The 20,756-nt window shown below is 48.5% G+C and overlaps 1 protein-coding gene across 1 annotated transcript; it reads right to left on the reverse strand.

The window, feature by feature from the left end:
- Positions 1 to 751: 751 nt before the first annotated feature.
- On the reverse strand, positions 752 to 20,490 carry LOC137383788 (bcl-2-like protein 15). The gene is made up of 4 exons (XM_068056993.1): positions 20,282 to 20,490; positions 8,588 to 8,703; positions 4,045 to 4,269; positions 752 to 1,990 (listed from the first exon to the last, which is right to left on the reverse strand). The coding sequence occupies exons 1-4, from the start codon at positions 20,379 to 20,381 to the stop codon at positions 1,976 to 1,978; spliced, it is 456 nt and encodes a 151-aa protein (XP_067913094.1). The 5' UTR covers positions 20,382 to 20,490; the 3' UTR covers positions 752 to 1,975.
- Between the last annotated feature and the right edge of the window lie 266 nt (positions 20,491 to 20,756).

Below are 20,756 nucleotides of genomic sequence, written 5' to 3' on the forward strand. Positions count from 1 at the left end.
ATTGAAAGACTTTATGAAAACGACTTCATGAAAACGACTTCACATTTTGCTATTGTAAAGGATATTGGTACAAAATGTATGCTTTCTTTTCTTATTAATGTGCTGTGGCTGTATATCCGGTGCTAGCACTTTTCCTCTTGTGTCAACTGTTATTGTCTTTCACACTATGAAGTCACTTGCTCTAATTCCCCTCCAGCCACTGCTGCCAGTGCAAGAGGACAAAGCCTATGCAAAGCTCAGTGCCTATACCTGCAGACAATGCATTGTAAATTTTATGGCATTTCTGAATATATAACAGTCTACACACCACTGGTGATGTGCTGTATTCTGGGGGAAGAGAGAGGTATAGGGAGAACCACAAAACACAGGCTTTTGTAACAGCTATGTGAATGCAAGGTGCAATGTAATGATATCAGCCTCGTCCTTAAGCTGAGGGAGGGCATTTTACATAGAATGACATGAAATGTGCCATACAGGAACAGGTCACTAGCCCAAATTATCTATGCAACACACAAACCTTCCCCACCCCCCTGTATCTAAATACGTCACCCTAGCCTATTCATTTCCTTCGCGTGCTTATCTAGCTTCCCCTTAATTGCATTTGCCTCAACTGCTCCCAGAGGTAGCAAGTTCTACTTTCTAACCACAATTTTGAATGTGAAAAAAATCAAATTCTGAAAATGGATTGGAGTTTGAAGAGAAAAGGAACCAGTTTTCTAGTATTTAAAAATGATTTAGACACTGCGACAAGTAACAATCCAGCCACATTTTATTACGGTCATCAGTGTTCAGTCTGCACATTCGATTCTTTAAAATGACAAGGTAAAGTGTTTCATTCTCAGTTGTACATTCTTGATTATTCCATTCAAATGATATTCAGCATGATTACACTGTCCTCTAATGTGCAACAAGGCCATTAACACTGGATGATGATTTTAACTGAGAACAAGCCAAGGTCACTTCACATTTATCAAAGAAACACGGAGTGGGTGGGAAGTGGGATAAGAACATTAGAGAAGCTTAAAGGCTGTGTGCAGAAAGCTAAGCTGGCACCAGACTGCAGATTTCATAAACAGGCACCCTCAAATGGCAGGATGTGGAGTCCAAGATGTGCTCAGACTCCACATAATTTTCTTGAGGTACATTGAAAGTGGTTTGATAGCTGCAGTAGTAATGTTAAGTTTCCAATTAATGCAGCAAACGAGATGGGTTTCTTTAATAAGTTGATTTACAAAAAGTAATTCCATCATCGTTCTTGCTCTTAGTGGCTGGCCCAAAGTTTGACTTTGGCACTGGCTTTCTGATAAACCAAAACCAAACTGGTTGTTGGATTTTCCGACATCTACTGTTTGGAGGAAACCAGAAGTCTGATGACTAATTCTTACCATAATCAAAATATGCCACATTTCGAACAGCTAATTCTCGGTATCCTGAAAAACACAGTGGTTTGTTAAAAAAACACACTAAATTTATTAACTAGTTTTCAGAATTCTTACCACTGCGGAATCCAGTTTACACATTCAGACATCAAACATGCCAAGTCATCCATTCAATAGCTCCATGTGAATAGAAGCTAAAGGCCAGTTTCCCCCAGCCACCTATTTTCTTTCAGCAGTTGCACTCCTGGCTGTCTCAATTTCCTTTTTGCTCTTGTGCACGTACAACAGGTGCATAACTGTTCCCCTTAAGGGAAAAACAGCATCACCTCTAAAAATGGGCAATGTCATCACAATCTCCATCTGACTGCCAACCCCCTTGCCACTGTAAAAAGCAAGGGATTGTCGAAGGAGGTTGCCGAATTGCTTGGTAACCATCATACTCTCACAGAGATTTTGGTGTACTGGAAGTAGTGGAGTGGCAGCTGGAATGTTGAATGTACTTCAGCTCAATGTCAAATTGTATTTGGAATGTATTTTAATGTGGTATTTTCACCACTCTTAGGCCTCTGACACCGATTATGATGTGTGGGCACAGGTCACCAGAGATTCTCCTGAAAAGAAATATCAAAAATCTGATTATAGATACAGGTCACAAGAAATTCCAGTCAAATTTTCTTATTTAAACTTGTATAGTTCCCTAGCTATTCCTACATGATTTAGCCCAACTACCCTGTCATTGTGGAGCAGAAATGAAATGTTTGGTATTTGTTTAATTTGCACAGTCAGCTATGTGGGCACGGTTGAGACTTGGCCTTGACGAGGATTGAAAACCATCACTAATTCAAGACCAACTGCACCCTACTTTAGGCTAGGCAGAGAGCAGAACAATTCTCAGCAGTCCACTCTGTTTCCGAATCTTACCCTTAACCCCGCTAGGTGTCCTTTAACCTTTCCATCTCCAAATCCTTCCACCACCATCCTAAAGGTGCATTTCAGCCCTTCAGTGAGTTATTCCAGATATAAACCTAGTGCAATCACAATACCTGGCTCGAGTTTGATGCTCTCTGCTTATTTTGCAGAATCTACAGGACTGCAGATACTTGGAAAATCTTACAACCATAGAAATTCACAGTACAGGAGATCAATGTAAAACAATCCTCTACCCATAAGCATTGTATTAATCCCAAAAGTCATCACACTGTCCTGCTCTCCACCCATAGCCTTGTACCAATCCCAAAACTAATCACGGTGCTGCTATTTTTCTCTAGCCCTTTATCAATCCCAAAAATAACACTGACCTGCTCTCTCCCCACAGCCCTGTATCAATCTAAAATGAATCACAATGTCCCGCTCTCTCCCCATAGCCTTCTCATTTAATCACTTGGTATACAGTGAATCAGGGAATGTGACATCTTCTGAATTACTGTGCAATCTCTGATGCCCTTCTTTAGTTTTATCTCTTCTTTCCGAAGACACTGTGTAGATGAGGGTAAAGCAGTTGATGTCGTCTACATGGACTTCAGTAAGGCATTTGGTAAGGTCCCACATGGGAGATTGGTTAAGAAGGTAAGAGCCCATGGCATCCAGGGCAATTTGAAAAAGTGGATCCAAAATTGGCTTAGCGGCAGGAGGCAGAGGGTGATGGTCAAGGGTTGTTTTTGCAAGTGGAAGCCTGTGACCAGTGGTGTACCACAGGGATCGGTGCTGGGACCTTTGCTTTTTGTAGTGTACATTAATGATTTAGACGTGAGGTACGATAAGTTCGCAGATGACACAAAAATTGGTGGTGTCATGAACAGTGGGGAGGAAAGCCTTAGATTACAGGATGATATAGATGGGCTGGTAAGATGGGTGGAGCAGTGGCAAATGGAATTTAATCCCGAGAAGTGTGAGGTGATGCATTTTGGGAGGACTATCAAGGCAAGGGAATATACAATGGATGGTAGGACCCTAGGAAGTACAGAAGGTCCGAGGTGTACTTGTCCACAGATCACCGAAGGCAGCAGCACAAGTAGATAAGGTGGTTAGGAAGGCATATGGTATACTTGCCTTTATCAGCCGAGGCACAGAATATAAGAGCAGGGAGGTTATGATAGAGCTATGTATAAAACGCTAGTTAGGCCACAGCTGGAGTACTGTACAGTTCTGGGCACCACGCTATAGGAAGGATGTGACTGCACTGGACAGGCTGCAGAGGAGATTCAGCAGGATGTTGCCTGGGCTGGAGCATTTCAGCTATGAAGAGAGACTGAAAAGGCTAGGGTTGTTTTCCTTAGAGCAGAGAAGGCTGAGAGGGGACATGATAGAGGTATACAAAATTATGAGGGGCATTGATGGGTTAGATAGGAAGAAATGTTTTCCCCTAGCGGAGGGGTCAATGACTAGGGGGCACAGATTTAAGTTAAGGGGCAGGAAGTTTAGGGGGGATTTGAGGAAAAAGTTTTTCACCCAGAGGGTGGCTGGAATCTGGAACACACTGCCTGAAGAGGTGGTAGCGGCTGGAACCCTCACAACATTGAAGTATTTAGATGAGCACTTGAAACGCCATAACATACAAGGCTACGGGCCAAGTGCTGGAAAATGGGATTAGGTTAGTAGAATAGTTCCTACGAAACACCCTTTAAAAAGTAACTCCCGCAACCACTGTATTGGACACTGTACTTACCCATCCTCCTGAACTTTGAACCCAGCTCAGCAGTTGTGTATTGAAGAAGTTTACCATGGCAACCTTGACTGTAGGAAGCAGACTAGGCACTTCCTTAGTAATCTCTTTTCCCAGAACGACAGCAATTTGCAGAAGCTTCATCTCGGGACCCAGCTGTTCCAGATGTGTCTGCAGTTCAGGTTTGCTACATAGCTGAGTCACCATGCCAGAAAATACATTAGAAACCTGCAAGGAACATCAGAAATTGCTTTTAACGTGTTAATCAAAACAAACAATAGATCTCCGCACAGCTAAACCATCCTAGATATGAAGAGATATCTAGGGTAATTTCTTGATAATCTTTAACTAGCTCTTCTATTCCTGAAAAATAGACTTGCCTTCATATTAATTAGGCTCTCCAATTTTCTCTCTGCTTTTCCCCACGCACTTTTGATGTGTATTTTCCTTTTTATTTTATTGTGCTGACTTGTGTTTTTGTTTTGCTTTCCCTTCAACATGAAATATATATTTGCAGCAAATACTTGACTAAAGGAACCTGGAGGATTTGGAGCATCCTACCTGAGTAAGGAGTAAAGAATGGATGCACAGGGAGACCATTTATATAGAAGGAAGAAATGGGAAAAGTTTCAGAAAAGCACGGGGGGGGGAGGAGGTGGGGGGAGGTGGGGGGAGGGGATGCGGTGAGGTGGGGGGGGGGAAAATGCGGTGAGGGGGGGGGATGCGGTGAGGGGGGGGGGATGCGGTGAGGGGGGGGGATGCGGTGAGGGGGGGGGGGATGCGGTGAGGGGGGGGGGGATGCGGTGAGGGGGGGGGGGGATGCGGTGAGGGGGGGGGGGATGCGGTGAGGGGGGGGGGATGCGGTGAGGGGGGGGGGGATGCGGTGAGGGGGGGGGGGGATGCGGTGAGGGGGGGGGATGCGGTGAGGGGGGGGGGATGCGGTGAGGGGGGGGGGATGCGGTGAGGGGGGGGGGGATGCGGTGAGGGGGGGGGGATGCGGTGAGGGGGGGGGGATGCGGTGAGGGGGGGGGGATGCGGTGAGGGGGGGGGGATGCGGTGAGGGGGGGGGGATGCGGTGAGGGGGGGGGGATGCGGTGAGGGGGGGGGGATGCGGTGAGGGGGGGGGGATGCGGTGAGGGGGGGGGATGCGGTGAGGGGGGGGGATGCGGTGAGGGGGGGGATGCGGTGAGGGGGGGGATTGGTGAGGGGGGGGATTGGTGAGGGGGGGGATTGGTGAGGGGGGGGATTGGTGAGGGGGGGGATTGGTGAGGGGGGGGTGTGGTGAGGGGGGGGTGTGGTGAGGGGGGGGTGTGGTGAGGGGGGGGTGTGGTGAGGGGGGAGGTGTGGTGAGGGGGGAGGTGTGGTGAGGGGGGAGGTGTGGTGAGGGGGGAGGTGTGGTGAGGGGGGAGGTGTGGTGAGGGGGGGGGTGTGGTGAGGGGGGGGGTGTGGTGAGGGGGGGGGGTGTGGTGAGGGGGGGGGGTGTGGTGAGGGGGGGGGGTGTGGTGAGGGGGGGGTGTGGTGAGGGGGGGGTGTGGTGAGGGGGGGGTGTGGTGAGGGGGGGGTGTGGTGAGGGGGGGGTGTGGTGAGGGGGGGGTGTGGTGAGGGGGGGGTGTGGTGAGGGGGGGGTGTGGTGAGGGGGGGGTGTGGTGAGGGGGGGGTGTGGTGAGGGGGGGGGTGTGGTGAGGGGGGGGGTGTGGTGAGGGGGGGGGTGTGGTGAGGGGGGGGGTGTGGTGAGGGGGGGGGTGTGGTGAGGGGGGGGGTGTGGTGAGGGGGGGGGTGTGGTGAGGGGGGGGGTGTGGTGAGGGGGGGGGTGTGGTGAGGGGGGGGGGTGTGGTGAGGGGGGGGGTGTGGTGAGGGGGGGGGTGTGGTGAGGGGGGGGGTGTGGTGAGGGGGGGGGTGTGGTGAGGGGGGGGGGGTGTGGTGAGGGGGGGGGTGTGGTGAGGGGGGGGGTGTGGTGAGGGGGGGGGTGTGGTGAGGGGGGGGGTGTGGTGAGGGGGGGGGTGTGGTGAGGGGGGGGGTGTGGTGAGGGGGGGGGTGTGGTGAGGGGGGGGGTGTGGTGAGGGGGGGGGTGTGGTGAGGGGGGGGGTGTGGTGAGGGGGGGGGTGTGGTGAGGGGGGGGGTGTGGTGAGGGGGGGGGTGTGGTGAGGGGGGGGGTGTGGTGAGGGGGGGGGTGTGGTGAGGGGGGGGGTGTGGTGAGGGGGGGGTGTGGTGAGGGGGGGGTGTGGTGAGGGGGGGGGTGTGGTGAGGGGGGGGGTGTGGTGAGGGGGGGGGGTGTGGTGAGGGGGGGGGTGTGGTGAGGGGGGGGGTGTGGTGAGGGGGGGGGTGTGGTGAGGGGGGGGGGGTGTGGTGAGGGGGGGGGGTGTGGTGAGGGGGGGGGGGTGTGGTGAGGGGGGGGGTGTGGTGAGGGGGGGGGTGTGGTGAGGGGGGGGGGTGTGGTGAGGGGGGGGGTGTGGTGAGGGGGGGGGTGTGGTGAGGGGGGGGGTGGGGTGTGGTGAGGGGGGGGTGTGGTGAGGGGGGGGGTGTGGTGAGGGGGGGGGTGTGGTGAGGGGGGGGGTGTGGTGAGGGGGGGGGTGTGGTGAAGGGGGGGGTGTGGTGAGGGGGGGGTGTGGTGAGGGGGGGGGTGTGGTGAGGGGGGGGGTGTGGTGAGGGGGGGGGTGTGGTGAGGGGGGGGTGTGGTGAGGGGGGGGTGTGGTGAGGGGGGGGGTGTGGTGAGGGGGGGGGTGTGGTGAGGGGGGGGGTGTGGTGAGGGGGGGGGTGTGGTGAGGGGGGGGGTGTGGTGAGGGGGGGGGTGTGGTGAGGGGGGGGGTGTGGTGAGGGGGGGGGTGTGGTGAGGGGGGGGGTGTGGTGAGGGGGGGGGTGTGGTGAGGGGGGGGGTGTGGTGAGGGGGGGGGTGTGGTGAGGGGGGGGGTGTGGTGAGGGGGGGGGTGTGGTGAGGGGGGGGGGTGTGGTGAGGGGGGGGGTGTGGTGAGGGGGGGGGTGTGGTGAGGGGGGGGGTGTGGTGAGGGGGGGGTGTGGTGAGGGGGGGGGTGTGGTGAGGGGGGGGGGTGTGGTGAGGGGGGGGGTGTGGTGAGGGGGGGGGTGTGGTGAGGGGGGGGGTGTGGTGAGGGGGGGGGTGTGGTGAGGGGGGGGTGTGGTGAGGGGGGGGGTGTGGTGAGGGGGGGGGTGTGGTGAGGGGGGGGTGTGGTGAGGGGGGGGTGTGGTGAGGGGGGGGGTGTGGTGAGGTTGGGGGGGTGTGGTGAGGTTGGGGGGGGGGGGGGAGGTGGTGAGGTTGGGGGGGGGGGAATGTGGTGAGGTGGGGGTGTGAGGTGAGCTGAGGCGGGCGGGGCGGGGGGGGAAAGGTAGAGAAGGTCATGGACCTGAAACATTAACTCTGCTTCTCTCTACACAGACGCTGCCAGACCTGCTGAGGATTTCTGCCACTTTCTGTTCTCATTTCATGGAATCTGACTTTTTGCCATAGTAATTTGAAATGTTCATGAGTAAACAAAAGGATGATAATTGTACACAATCTGAAGCATTTCACATGATGGTAGAATGGTTCCTGGGAATGGCCAGCAGCAGACTATTCATTTATACAAGTCTCTGATAATTCTGACAAAATCCAGACTTTTTAGCTTTATTGAAAAATGAAGGACAATGAGAATGATACCAATCAACAGCAATAAGGCATAGATAGGCTAGCAGACAAGGGGCAGATGGAATTTAATACAGACAAATATGATGTGATGCATTTTGGTAATAGGGATAGGGAGAGGCAAATGTTCTCGTTCTAAAGAGTGTACAGGGAAAGGGGGACTGCTGGGGGGTGTCATGTGCATAGATCTTTAAAGGTGATGGGACATATTGAGAGTAGTTAGCAAAGCACATGGGACCTTGTACTCAAGTAAGTATGGAGTACAAAAACAGTGTGAGAGGGTGGGGAGGCGGATGGGGTACAGTGTGAGAGAGAGGGTGAGGAGTCGGATGGGGTATAGTGCCTGTGAGAGGGTGAGCAGTCGGATGAGGTACAGTGTGAGACAGAGGATGGGGAGTTGGATGAGGTACAATAACTCTATGCAAATCCAAATGGTACTTTAAATGAACAATAATGTATCATTTTTAATGGATATATTTAATTTCTTTGATGGAGCATGTCCCTAGAATCCATCTAGAACAGTTTCCCCTTCAGATTTTCATATTCTGATATTTCTTTCTCCTCCAACGAGTGAAGAGATCTTGACCACTTAAGTCGTTACACGAGCTTTGCAATCTGCTTACACACATGGCATGTTTATAATTGGGTCCACCCTGAAGTGTCAGTTTTGCTGAAACTGATGATCAACTTTTGAGAGTTGCCTAGCTTTGATTCATGTGGAAAGGATGTGGAAGCAACACCTAGTTAATGCTTACAAGGCAAGTCAGACCACCCCAGCAGCCTGCAATCAAGATACCATTGAGCTGCGATCAAACTGTACTCATAGCTACTGGTTCTTATATGTTCAAAACACATCAGAACTTTCTGTATCTATCAAGGTTCCACATGTAATTCCAAAGAAGCTTTACATACCTGATCCTTTACCAGCTCATGTAATTTAAGATCCTTCACATGCGGCTGAAGTACTTCATTGTACTCATCCCCAAGCTTCCGCAGACATCGAGCTATGTTCAGGATTTCCTCATCCTCTGCAATGCAAAGCACAAAATTTGTTCAGAAACACAATCCTCTCCTCGCTTCTGTAACTCATTTTAACACCCAGGCCTGCAACTTTAAAAGAGAAACTGTCGTCCAAGAAGATTCAACAGGTTTACCGTGAACACCGATAACCCACCTACTTCAAACCACTTACCCTTTTCCTCTCCATCTATCTATCCTTGTGTGTGCACCACGAGTGAATGCTTGTGTATGTGCGGTTGCGACCATTTCAAAGAACAAAGAACAGTACAGCACAGGAACAGGCCATTCGGCCCTCCAAGCCTGCGCCGATCTTGATGCCTGCCGAAACTAACACCTTCTGCACTTCCGGGGCCCATATCCCTCTATTCTTTTCCTATTCATGTATTTGTCAAGATGTCTCTTAAACGCCACTATCGTATCTGCTTCCACCACCTCCCCTGGCAGCAAGTTCCAGACACTCACCACCCTCTGTGTAAAAAAACTTGCCTCGCACATCCCCTCTAAACTTTGCCCCTCGCACCTTAAACCTATGTCCCCTAGTAACTGACTCTTCCACCCTGGGAAAAAGCTTCTGACTATCCACTCTGTCCATGCCGCTCATAACTTTGTAAACCTGTAATAGTTTAGTTTAGTTTAGAGATACAGCACTGAAACAGGCCCTTTGGCCCACCGTGTCTGTGCCGACCATCAACCACCCATTTATACTAATCCCATATTCCTACCACATCCCCACCTGTCCCTATATTTCCCTACCACCTACCTATACTAGTGGCAATTTATAATGGCCAATTTACCTACCAACCTGCAAGTCTTTTGGCTTGTGGGAGGAAACCGGAGCACCTGGAGAAAACCCACGCAGACACAGGGAAAACTTGCAAACTCCGCACAGGCAGTACCCAGAATTGAACCCGGGTCGCTGGAGCTGTGAGGCTGCGGTGCTAACCACTGCACCACTGAAATACTCCTGAAAGCTTTCAGGCCTTTAACCTATGATAAATATTGACCAACTTGGAAATGAAAAATACTTAAATCAATTAGTACTTTATTTCTTGAATACATTTATCTTTTGTAATCTGTTTGTGTTTTATAAAAACCTTGAATTGAAACTTGAAGTAACCTCAACTATTTTGGCTGATCTATCTTGCAGCTGCCGATGCTTACAATTATTTAAAGCCTCACAGAAGGCATTTTGTGCTGTTAGCACGATGTAATCTTTCAAAATAGAAAAAAAATCAAATCATTTACAGATGAGCAAACTTCAGTGCATAATCCACAGAGACTCCTCTGTCCTGCAATCCTTAATCCACATAAATCTCCTCTAATGTACTGTCCAGCCATCTCTTCTTGTATTCTTTCCCTAGTTAATCCATGCCAGCCTGCAGCTAGATTTAGTTTTTAAATTGAAAATGATTAGTCAATGCTCTAGCTCCGTAGGAATGTACGAGCAGAGTCTGAGAATGCAAACATGTAAAGAATGATCACATAGTTTACACCTGTACTGTCGGGTCAGATATTGCATTACACAGAATTTATAGCATAGAAACAGGGCATTTGACCAACAGATCTGTGCCAGTGTTTACGCTCCACACAAGGCATCAAGGTAACATCATCTTACACTGTACTCAAGTAAGATTCATTTCAGAAGTCAAATCTCAAAAGGACAAATCTGCAAGAATGAATTCCACAAAAAGGAATTATTTTAAGATTTCAGTATCACCACTAAATATAATTAGGACTGTGAATGAGCAGTAATTCTACAGTCACTGAAATACCCAATACCTGATTCTGCATGAATATTGTTCAATAGATAACTTTCTCTTATAAACCTGCAAGAAAACCTGTCACTATTTATTTGACAAATAAAACACAAGGGGGTTAAAACTCTTGTAACAAAGTCACTTGCTGTGGTCAGTTGGGAGGTGAACAGTGGGAACAAGTTACCACCCACATCACCCACCCAGCCAGAACAAATTGGGGGCTCAAAGCCAGGATCTGAACTATCAGATTAAACAAAACATTTGGAAAGGGGAGGAAAACTAACCTCTAAAGTTGTGGAAAAATAAACAAACAGGTTTTCTTGTATTGTTCTGTTTTTTTTTCTCTACGGTGCCAGAAACAAAAGAGATGGCCGCATTTAATGCTGAAGAGTTTGTAGAGCAGGGAGACATATCCCATGATAAGTTAAATAAATTAAGTATTTAAGATTCAAAAACCTTAGCTACTGAGGTGGGAGTCACTTTTCATTTAATGCTGAAGAGTTTGTAGAGCAGGGAGACATATCCCATGATAAGTTAAATAAATTAAGTATTTAAGATTCAAAAACCTTAGCTACTGAGGTGGGAGTCACTTTTCATTTAATGCTGAAGAGTTTGTAGAGCAGGGAGACATATCCCATGATAAGTTAAATAAATTAAGTATTTAAGATTCAAAAACCTTAGCTACTGAGGTGGGAGTCACTTTTTAACAAAAAGCAAAGAAACCTGAAATGGTGAAGAGTTTAGCCAACCATTTTAAACATAAACCTGAACCAAAAGAAGAAAGCCTGGAATCAGAGTCTAAAAAAGTAGCTCTGGCTAGAATCCAGTTACAGTTGAAATGGGAAGAAATACAGTTGCAATTGAAAAAAGAGATGTAGTTTCAGAAGGAAAATGAGGCAAAACAGGTCAAGTTAGAAAGGCTAAGAGCTCAAGATGAAAATGCCACCGGCCACTCAAAACTTATGTCCAATTCAGAGCAAAACTTCGATGTATTGAGACACTCATGATTAGTGCCAAAACTTAATGAGGAGGAGGTTGAGTCATATTTCATCTCCTTTGAGAAAATAGCTATCAGGCTAAAATGGCCAAAATAATATTGGACTCTCCTCTTACAAAGTGAGTTAGGGGTAGGGCTCGTGCAGCTTTTACTCTCGTATCAGAAGAGTTCCTCTGGCTATGAACAAACTAAAACAGCCATTCTAAATGCATTCGAGTTAGTACCCAAAGCCTATTAACAGAAATTTAGACACACTAGGAAAAGATCCGCCCAGATCTGCACCGAATTTGAAAGAATTAAACATATAGCTTTCGATTGCTGGATACAATCTGTCACGCTAGAATTTGAGAGAAGTGATGTTGCTGGAAGAATTTAAAAATACCATCTCAGTTAATATAAAAAACCCATATTGAACAGCAAAGAGGTACAAAGGTAACAGAAGCAACAGAAATGGCCGATGACTATGAATTAATACACAGACCCCTAACTCAGAATAAATTTGGGTCTAGTAATTCTTACAGGCTTGGGAGAGATAGAAGGGATGCAAATTAAGCAAAAATGGGGTCGAAAGAAAAGGAGAGTAGGAAAGGAAAACCAGATCAGTCTCTAACTTTCAAAACAAGAAACCTAGGGGATAAACCAGTAGGGGCCTGCCCGGTGTGTTTTCAAATGTGGGAAATCTGGGCATGTCAAAGCAAATTGTTGGTATCCCAAAAAAAAACAACAGGAGGCACTGTCGTCAAGAGTGTCTGTAGCTATGAAAGTAGTGAGCATGTGCTCCAATATAACCCAGGATCAGAATACCTACAGAAACTTTTAGGAAAAAGGGAAAATTACTCCTTTTATATCCCAGGCACTAGGCAAAATGATAACCACCCTCAGGGATACCAGTTGTTTTGAAACACTACTCGTAGCAAAGTTTACAAAAATGCCACCCGAAAGCAGAACAAACAAAGCAGTATTGGTAAAAGGGCTTACTGGCAAAGGTCTGAAGGTTCCCTTAGTTAAAGTTTACCTGCAGAGTAAGCTGGTCACCAGGGTAGTGACAGTCGGGGTCATTCCGAGCTTTCCAATACAGAGGGTAGACCTATCGTGGGGCAATGACTTGGCAGGAAGCACGGTATTGTTTCCAGAGGGTCCAGGACAGCCCATAGAGATTGGGAAAACTGAGGGTAACAAGCAAAATTCTGCACAGCTGCAGGAGGCGATAGAGCCAGTAAAGATTAAAGATTATAGAATGTAAAGAGGCCAAGACAGAGCCAGAGGAAAGTAAAGGAGCTGAGATAAAAGCAACAGAGGTTGAAGGGAAAGCACCAGAGGTATGGTTACCAGAACCTCTGAAGACTGAAACAGGGACAAACAAAGTTCCCAAATAGGCAAGCCAAGAGTGACAGAGATGCCTCACCTCGCTGATGTGCCATAGGGGAGTGCAGCCGAAACTGGACAGCCACCTGTGAGCAGTGGTGTCCCAGAAGACATGGGACAGATTGGGGGAGAAAACACCCCCAAAGTAAATGGAAAAGGGAAGGTAAAATTCCCTAAGAGAAACAACACTTGTGAAAGCCACAAAAAAACTAAAAGTGAGGTCAGTGTAGATGTGCCCACTGAATAATCAAAGGGTCAGGTTCTAAATCCAAAGCTAACCGAACCTAGCAAATCAGATTCAACAGTTAGGAACAATGCAGTAACGAAAATCTGCATATTACAAACCTTGAGACAGAGAAGATGTCTCTCCAGCTGTCTCCCAAAGCACTGCAATTAGATGCTAGAGAAATCCAACCCCGTTCAACACCATATAACTGGGATTTAAAAGTAGGAAACGGATAGAAAACACATGTTCTAAACTGAAGCTTTTCTGGGGCAAAATTTCAATGCCCAAAAAGGAAATTCAATTATAATTGTGCCTCATCCAAAGAAAGGATGATGTAAAACAAGATGTTGAACAAGAAATGGTTGTTACAGACAATGCCAGCCGTAGCGATTGTAAGATTGAGGTGTGGGTGTCATGAGTGCAAAATGGTACGACCCTATACCTTTTCTCTTTCGTTCTAAACCAAAGAAAAAGCATAAAAATGAAAGCCAAAGAATTTCATTGTTTTTCCTTTTGGGGGAGGAGTCACACTCATAAGAAGCGCACCAAAGAAAATACAGAACTGAAGAGTTATAAAAAATTGACTTTTCCTTTAAAAAGTGGACAATGTGCTGCAAAATGGCCACTGAAGGTCGGACTGACTTGGTCTGTATATTCAAACCGTTTCGCTGTCAGTTAAAGACAAAAGGATACATTCCAAGATAAAAGGTGTCAATTACACCCATCCTGAAACCATCAAGAGACGTTCCTGAATTGAATGGGTTCTCCTGAAACAAAGGTGTGCCAGTATGTGGTCACCATAGGATGGGGCCATGTATCTCCTAACAGAAGTTAATGAGAGAGATTTTTACTTTAAAAGGCAGCTCTCTGGACAGAGGGAGAGAGATCTTAAGAACATCACAGAAAGGAGCCCTGCTGTGAATTCTGTACTTCAACTTAGTGCATCAGAGAACTGAAAGTGGCCCACCACCTCCAGACTGAAGTCTTAACCACCATAAAACTACTAATACCAAGCCTGCAACTTTAAAAGAAAAACGGGCCTCCGAGAAGATTCAACAGATTTATCTTGAACCCAGAAAACCCACTTACCCTTTTTCGCTCTTTATTCTTGTGTGTGTGCAGGTGTGCGAGTGAATGAGAGCGTGGGTGTGGTTGCGATCAGTCTGGGAATGAATATTCTTCAATAAATAGTTAATTTTCTGTTTTTAACCTACAAAAACGGTCTCTGTTTATTTCACAAATAAAACACAAGGGGTTAAAACCCTAATGACAAAAGCAGTTGCTGTGGTCAGTTGGGAGGTGAACAGCGGGAACAAGTCATGCCATCACCCACCTGGCCGTAACAATTTTTTTTTTTTACTATTTCAATACTAATTCTGTGTCCTAACACCACATTAGATTCAAATGTATCAAAAAGGAAATGCTTTCTGTTTCTAAATATCTCTGTATAAGGCCCTGGTGCCTAAGTCAAGCCCTCTTCCATAACATACTGCCATGTTAAATCTTGCGTCTTTCCCACCAAGTGGTGTTACCCAAGTCAATTGTTCCGTCACTATGCATGACCATCTCAGTCACTCATCGCTGATACTGCTCATCTCTCACTCTCAAATCCTTTCCATTCCACCTCCTGAGTCATTTGTAATTTCTGGCTGCAGATTACTATGTTCAGTATTTCTGGTTTGTAGGTGAAGGGATGGATCTACCAGTACAGAGAAAAGCCAGCCTCTGAATGCCCAGACTGCGATCTCCAAAATAATTGCTAGGCAATCAGACTGTCCATTTTGAAAGCGAGTGGGTTGGCATCTTGACTTGGGATTTCACTCATTGAATTGATTCACCAAAAGGAATCCTGGAGATTTTTTTTTATTATTCATTCACTGGATTTGGTTGTTGCTGGCGAGACCAGCATTTGTTGCCCGTAAGAATCTTAACTAGGCTCCTCCCATGACAGAACTAGAATCCACAGGGCTGTCAGTGTCACCAAGACACAAGGAATTCGAGTCCTTTAAAGTGGTGGGTGTTTGGGCAGGGGGAGAAGTGCAGTACACGACTGTTTTCCGCATCCTTCCTGGACAGTCCCAATGCCCATAAGGCTGACACCACTGGATGAGCTTTTGGGTAAAATCCTCAATTATGAGCCATACTCCTGAGGCATCCACTCACAGCAAAGTATAAATAAGTACAAGAGACAGGCAAATGAGCCCTGGTAGAATCACTGCATCTCTCCCTTCTACCCTGTCCTCCTGCTTTTGTCTTTTTCTGGATCGCATTTTTGCGATGCTTCACTTTCTTCCTTCACAGTGCACCTGGCCGTGGGACTCAAGTGTTTAGTTTTCCTTTCCCTGACTAGAGTGCTATGCAGAGCTGCTCTGATATTCCTAAACATAGTGAAAGCTCTCAGATGGTACCTTGGCTTTACTGGGGTCTACTGCTTTGAGAGCACAGAGAGTATCTACCGTAATCTTGAGACATTTTATAACAGCGAGATTACGTGATTGGCCAACGATCAAGAAGATCGCAACCCCACCCCCCAGATCTAAATCAGGGAACACAATCACTGACCAACGCAAGCAAATGGACCGCTGGGTGGAGCACTACCTAGAACTGTACTCCAGGGAAAATGTTGTCACTGAGACCGCCCTCAATGCAGCCCAGTCTCTGCCAGTCACAGATGAGCTGGACGAATAGCCAACAAAATCGGAACTCAGTGATGCCATTGATTCTCTAGCCAGCGGAAAAGCCCCTTGGAAGGACGACATTACCCCTGAAATAATCAAGAGTGCTAAGCCTGCTATACTCTCAGCACTACATGAACTGCTTTGCCTGTGCTAGGACGAGGGAGCAGTACCACAGGACATGCGCGATGCCAATATCATCACCCTCTACAAGAACAAGGGTGACCGTGGTGACTGCAACAACTACGTGGAATCTCCCTGCTCAGCATAGTGGGGAAAGTCTTCACTCGAGTCGCTTTAAACAGGCTCCAGAAGCTGGCTGAGCCTGTCTACCCTGAGGCACAGTGTGGCTTTTGAGCAGAGAGATCCACCATTGACATGCTGTTCTCCCTTCGCCAGCTACAGGAGAAATGCCGCGAACAACAGATGCCCCTCTACATTGCTTTCATAGATCTCACCAAAGCCTCTGACCTCGTCAGCAGACATGGTCTCTTCAGACTACTAGCAAAGATCGGTTGTCCACCAAAGCTACTAATCATCACCTCATTCCATGACAATATGAAAGGCACAATTCAGCATAGCGGTGCCTCATCAGACCCCTTTCCTATCCTGAGTGGTGTGAAACAGGGCTGTGTTCTCGCACCTACACTGTTTGGGATCTTCTTCTCCCTGCTGCTCTCACATGCGTTCAAGTCTTCAGAAGAAGGAATTTCCTCCACACAAGATCAAATGGCAGGCTGTTCAACCTTGCACGTCTAAGAGCGAAGACCAAAGTACGGAAAGTCCTCATCAGGGAACTCCTCTTTGCTGACGATGCTGCATTAACATCCCACACAGAAGAGTGTCTGCAGAGACTCATCGACAGGATTGCGGCTGCCTGCAATGAATTTGGCCTAACCATCAGTCTCAAGAAAACGAACATCATGGGACAGGACGTCAGAAATGCTCCATCCATCAATATCAGCGACCACGCTCTGGAAGTGGTTCAAGAGTTCACCTACCTAGGCTCAACTATCACCAGTAACCTGTCTCTCAATGCAGAAATCAACAAGCGCATGGGAAAGGCATCCGCTGCTATGTCCAGACTGGCCAAGAGAGTGTGGGAAAATGGCGCACTGACACAGAACACAAAAGTGTTCACAAAACAGCCAAGAGCGACATCTCAATTCATTCCATCTTTGCTGCCTCCGGAGAATCCTTGGCATCAGGTGGCAGGACCGTATCTCCAACACAGAAGTCCTCGAGGCGGCCAACATCCCCAGCATATACACCCTACTGAGCCAGCGGCGCTTGAGATGGCTTGGCCATGTGAGCTGCATGGAAGATGGCAGGATCCCCAAGGACACATTGTACAGCGAGCTCGTCACTGGCATCAGACCCACCGGCTGTCCATGTCTCCGCTTTAAAGACGTCTGCAAACGCGACATGAAGTCCTGTGACATTGACCACAAGTCGTGGGAGTCAGTTGCCAGTGATCGCCAGAGCTGGCGGACAGCCATTAAGGCAGGGCTAAAGAGGGCGAGTCGAAGAGACTTAGCTGTTGGTAGGAAAAAAGACAGAAGCGCAAAGAGAGAGCCAACTGTGTAACAGCCCCAACAACCAATTTTATCTGCAGCGCCTGTGGAAGAGTCTGTCACTCTAGAATTGGCCTTTATAACCACTCCAGGCGCTGCTTCACAAACCACTGACCATCTCCAGGCGCTTACCCATTGTCTCTCGAGACAAGGAGGCCAAAGAAGGAGGCGGTAAGATACAGCAGTGGCTATTTTTTTTCATGTTCACTGGGTGTGTGGATTCTGCTTCACATTTCATTATCCTGAGTTGCAAACTGGTTTCCAATTAGTCTGCCCCAACTGGATGTTTGCAATGGTTAATTTCCAGAATGGATAATGCAATCTAAGCGTCTGTATATATAAAAATAGTGCAAGTGTACAATGTGTTTGTGATATATATGTATATAAAGGACTTTGTGCATACAAGATAGATCTATTTGTGTGTGTACATAGAACATTGCCTTTTATTAGGTGAGGAAGCAGCTCTTAAAGAGCTGCAGTTCCAATAAAAGTGGGCTAACTGTTCTCAATGGCACAGCAGAGACAAGTGAGCAACACGGCTCTCTTTGATACTGAGCTAGCGTTCCTGTTACATGAGATACGCCCCAAAAAAAGGCCTTATTTAACACTGAGGACCACCCTCAAGTAAAAATGCAGGTGACAACTCCATGGAGGGAGTTGTCAATCAAAACAATGCAGTCAAAGAACAAAGAACAGTACAGCACAGGAACAGGCCATTCGGCCCGCCAAACCTGCGCCGATCTTGATGCCTGTCTAAACTAAAACCTTCTGCACTTCCGGGGACCGTATCCCTCTATTCCCATCCTATTTATGTATGTGTCAAGATGCCTCTTAAATGTCGCTATCGTACCTGCTTCCACCACCTCCCCCAGCAGCAAGTTCCAGGCACTCACCACCCTCTGTGTAAAGAACTTGCCTCGCACATCCCCTCACACCTTAAACCTATGTCCCCCAGTAACTGACTCTTCCACCCTGGGAAAAAGCTTCTGACTATCCACTCTGTCCATGCCACTCATAACTTTGTAAACCTCCATCATGTCGCCCCTCCACCTCCGTCGTTCCAGTGAAAACAATCCGAGTTTATCCAGCCTCTCCTCATAACCAATACCCTCCAGACCAGGCTACATCCTGGTAAACCTCTTCTGTACCCTCTCCAAAGCCTCCACGTCCTTCTGGCAGTGTGGCGACCAGAATTGCACGCAATATTCTAAGTGTGGCCTAACTAAGGTTCTGTACAGCTGCAGCACGACTTGCCAATTTTTATACTCTATGCCCCGACCAATGAAGGCAAGCATGCCGTATGCCTTCTTGACTCCCTTATCCACATGTGTTGCCACTTTCAGTGACCTGTGGACCTGTACACCCAGATCTCTCTGCCTGTCAATACTCCTAAGGGTTCTGCCATTTACTGTATACTTCCCACCTGTATTAGATCTTAAATGCATTACCTCACATTTGTCCGGATTAAACTCCATCTGCCATTTCTCCGCCCAAGTCTCCAACTGATCTATATCCTGCTGTATTCCTCTGACAATCTTCATCACTATCCGCAACTCCACCAACCTTTGTGTCATCCGCAAACTTACTAATCAGACCAGCTACATTTTCCTCCAAATCATTTATATATACTACGAACAGCAAAGGTCCCAGCACTGATCCCTGGGGAACACCACTAGTCACAGCCCTCCATTCAGAAAAGCACCCTTCCACTGCTACCCTCTGTCTTCTATGACTGAGCCAGTTCTGTATCCATCTTGCCAGCTCACCTCTGATCCCGTGTGACTTCACCTTTTTTAACAGTCTGCCATGAGGGACCTTGTCAAAGGCTTTACTGAAGTCCAAATAGACAATATCCACTGCCCTTCCTTCATCAATCATCTTCGTCACTTCCTCCAAAAACTCAATCAAGTTAGTGAGACACAACCTCCCCTTCACAAAACCATGCTGCCTCTCGCTAATAAGTTCATTTGTTTCCAAATGGGAGTAAATCCTGTCCCGAAGAATCCTCTAATAATTTTCCTACCACTGACATAAGGCTCACCTGCCTATAATTTCCTGGATTATCCTTGTCACTGAGGCAAATTGTATGTGGCTCCAAAGGCCGGTGGAGAGCATTGCAAGGTCAAGGTATCTGCTATTGCATTTTGATTATGGAATCCATCAAACATGAGAGATGGATGAAGTATTTCAGACAGAGCTTTTGCAGACACTCTTTCATTGCATTGCATCACACGTCCTCGAGGTGAAGGTGGCTGCAAATAGATGTGGTAGCGTAGAGGCCGAAGCTCTACTCTGCTGTTAAGAGTGTTTTTAATAACCCATAATCTTCTGACTGCCATGAGGAAGATTTAGGAAGGCTCCCCAGGGCAGCAGGGGATGGTCACGTTCTGAGACGCTCCTGGGGAGAGATGGGGATGGCTCGGAGATGCTCCCCAGGGGCAAGGGAAAATGCTTGGAATCGCTTCCTGGGCAGGGGGAGAAGGTTTGAAAAGGCTCCCTGGATCAATGTTTGGGGAGGGGTGGGGGGTGGAGTTTTTTGTTTAATGGTTCATGGGGTGCGAGCATCACTAGCTATGCCAGAAACTTATTGCCCATTCCCAATTGCCCTTGAGAAGGTGGTGGTGAGCTCCTTCTTGAACCACTGCAGTCCATGTGAGGTAGGGACACCCACAGTGCTGTTAGCAAGGGAGTTTGACCCAGTGGGGGAGGTTTGGACAAGTTACCTGGGCCAGTGTTAGGGAGGGGGCGGTTTTGGAGACTCTCCCCAGCTGAGGGGTGAATATTTGGACTCGCTCCCCGGCCAGAGAGTGGGATTTGGAGATGAGAGACTGTGCGGGGGAGGATGGGACATTGGGAGACTCTCCAATTGGGATCAAGGTTTGGAGACGCTCCCTGTGCTCCGGGAAGAGGAGACTGGGCGCCGGCGGGTTAACCTGCCGGTAACTATCCCAGGGCCCGGGGCCCAGTGCCCGGGGCTCTGCTCCGTCCATACCTGAGTTTCCACCGTCCGTCTCCAGCGAGTTCTGTGAATCTTCCTCATCCTCGAAGAGCCGATCCACGATGGCCGCCGTTTTCTCCTTGAGGTCCCGCATGGTGTCGGCCGGAGCCGCTCTGAAACTTCCCCGCGCGTCGCTTCTCCCGGGGAAACAGAAACCTTCACCGCCTCCCGGAACTTGACGTCAGGCTGCACCTGGGCCGGTCAGGGGGAGGGGCCAGTGGAGGGGAGGGGCCGGGAGGGAGGGGAGGGGCTAGGTCAGGGGGAGGGGCCAGTGGAGGGGAGGGGCCGGGAGGGAGAGGAGGGGCTAGGTCAGGGGGTGGGGCCAGTGGAGGGGAGGGGCTAGGCCAGGGGGAGGGGAGCAGGGAGGGGCCGGGAGTGAGGGGTGGGGCTAGGCCAGGGGGCGGGTCCGGGAGCATGGGGTGGGGCCAGTGGAGGGCAGGGGCCAGGAGTGAGGGGTGGGGCTAGGCCA

Source organism: Heterodontus francisci, chromosome 25, assembly GCF_036365525.1.
Source record: "Heterodontus francisci isolate sHetFra1 chromosome 25, sHetFra1.hap1, whole genome shotgun sequence".
NCBI classification, from domain to species: domain Eukaryota; kingdom Metazoa; phylum Chordata; class Chondrichthyes; order Heterodontiformes; family Heterodontidae; genus Heterodontus; species Heterodontus francisci.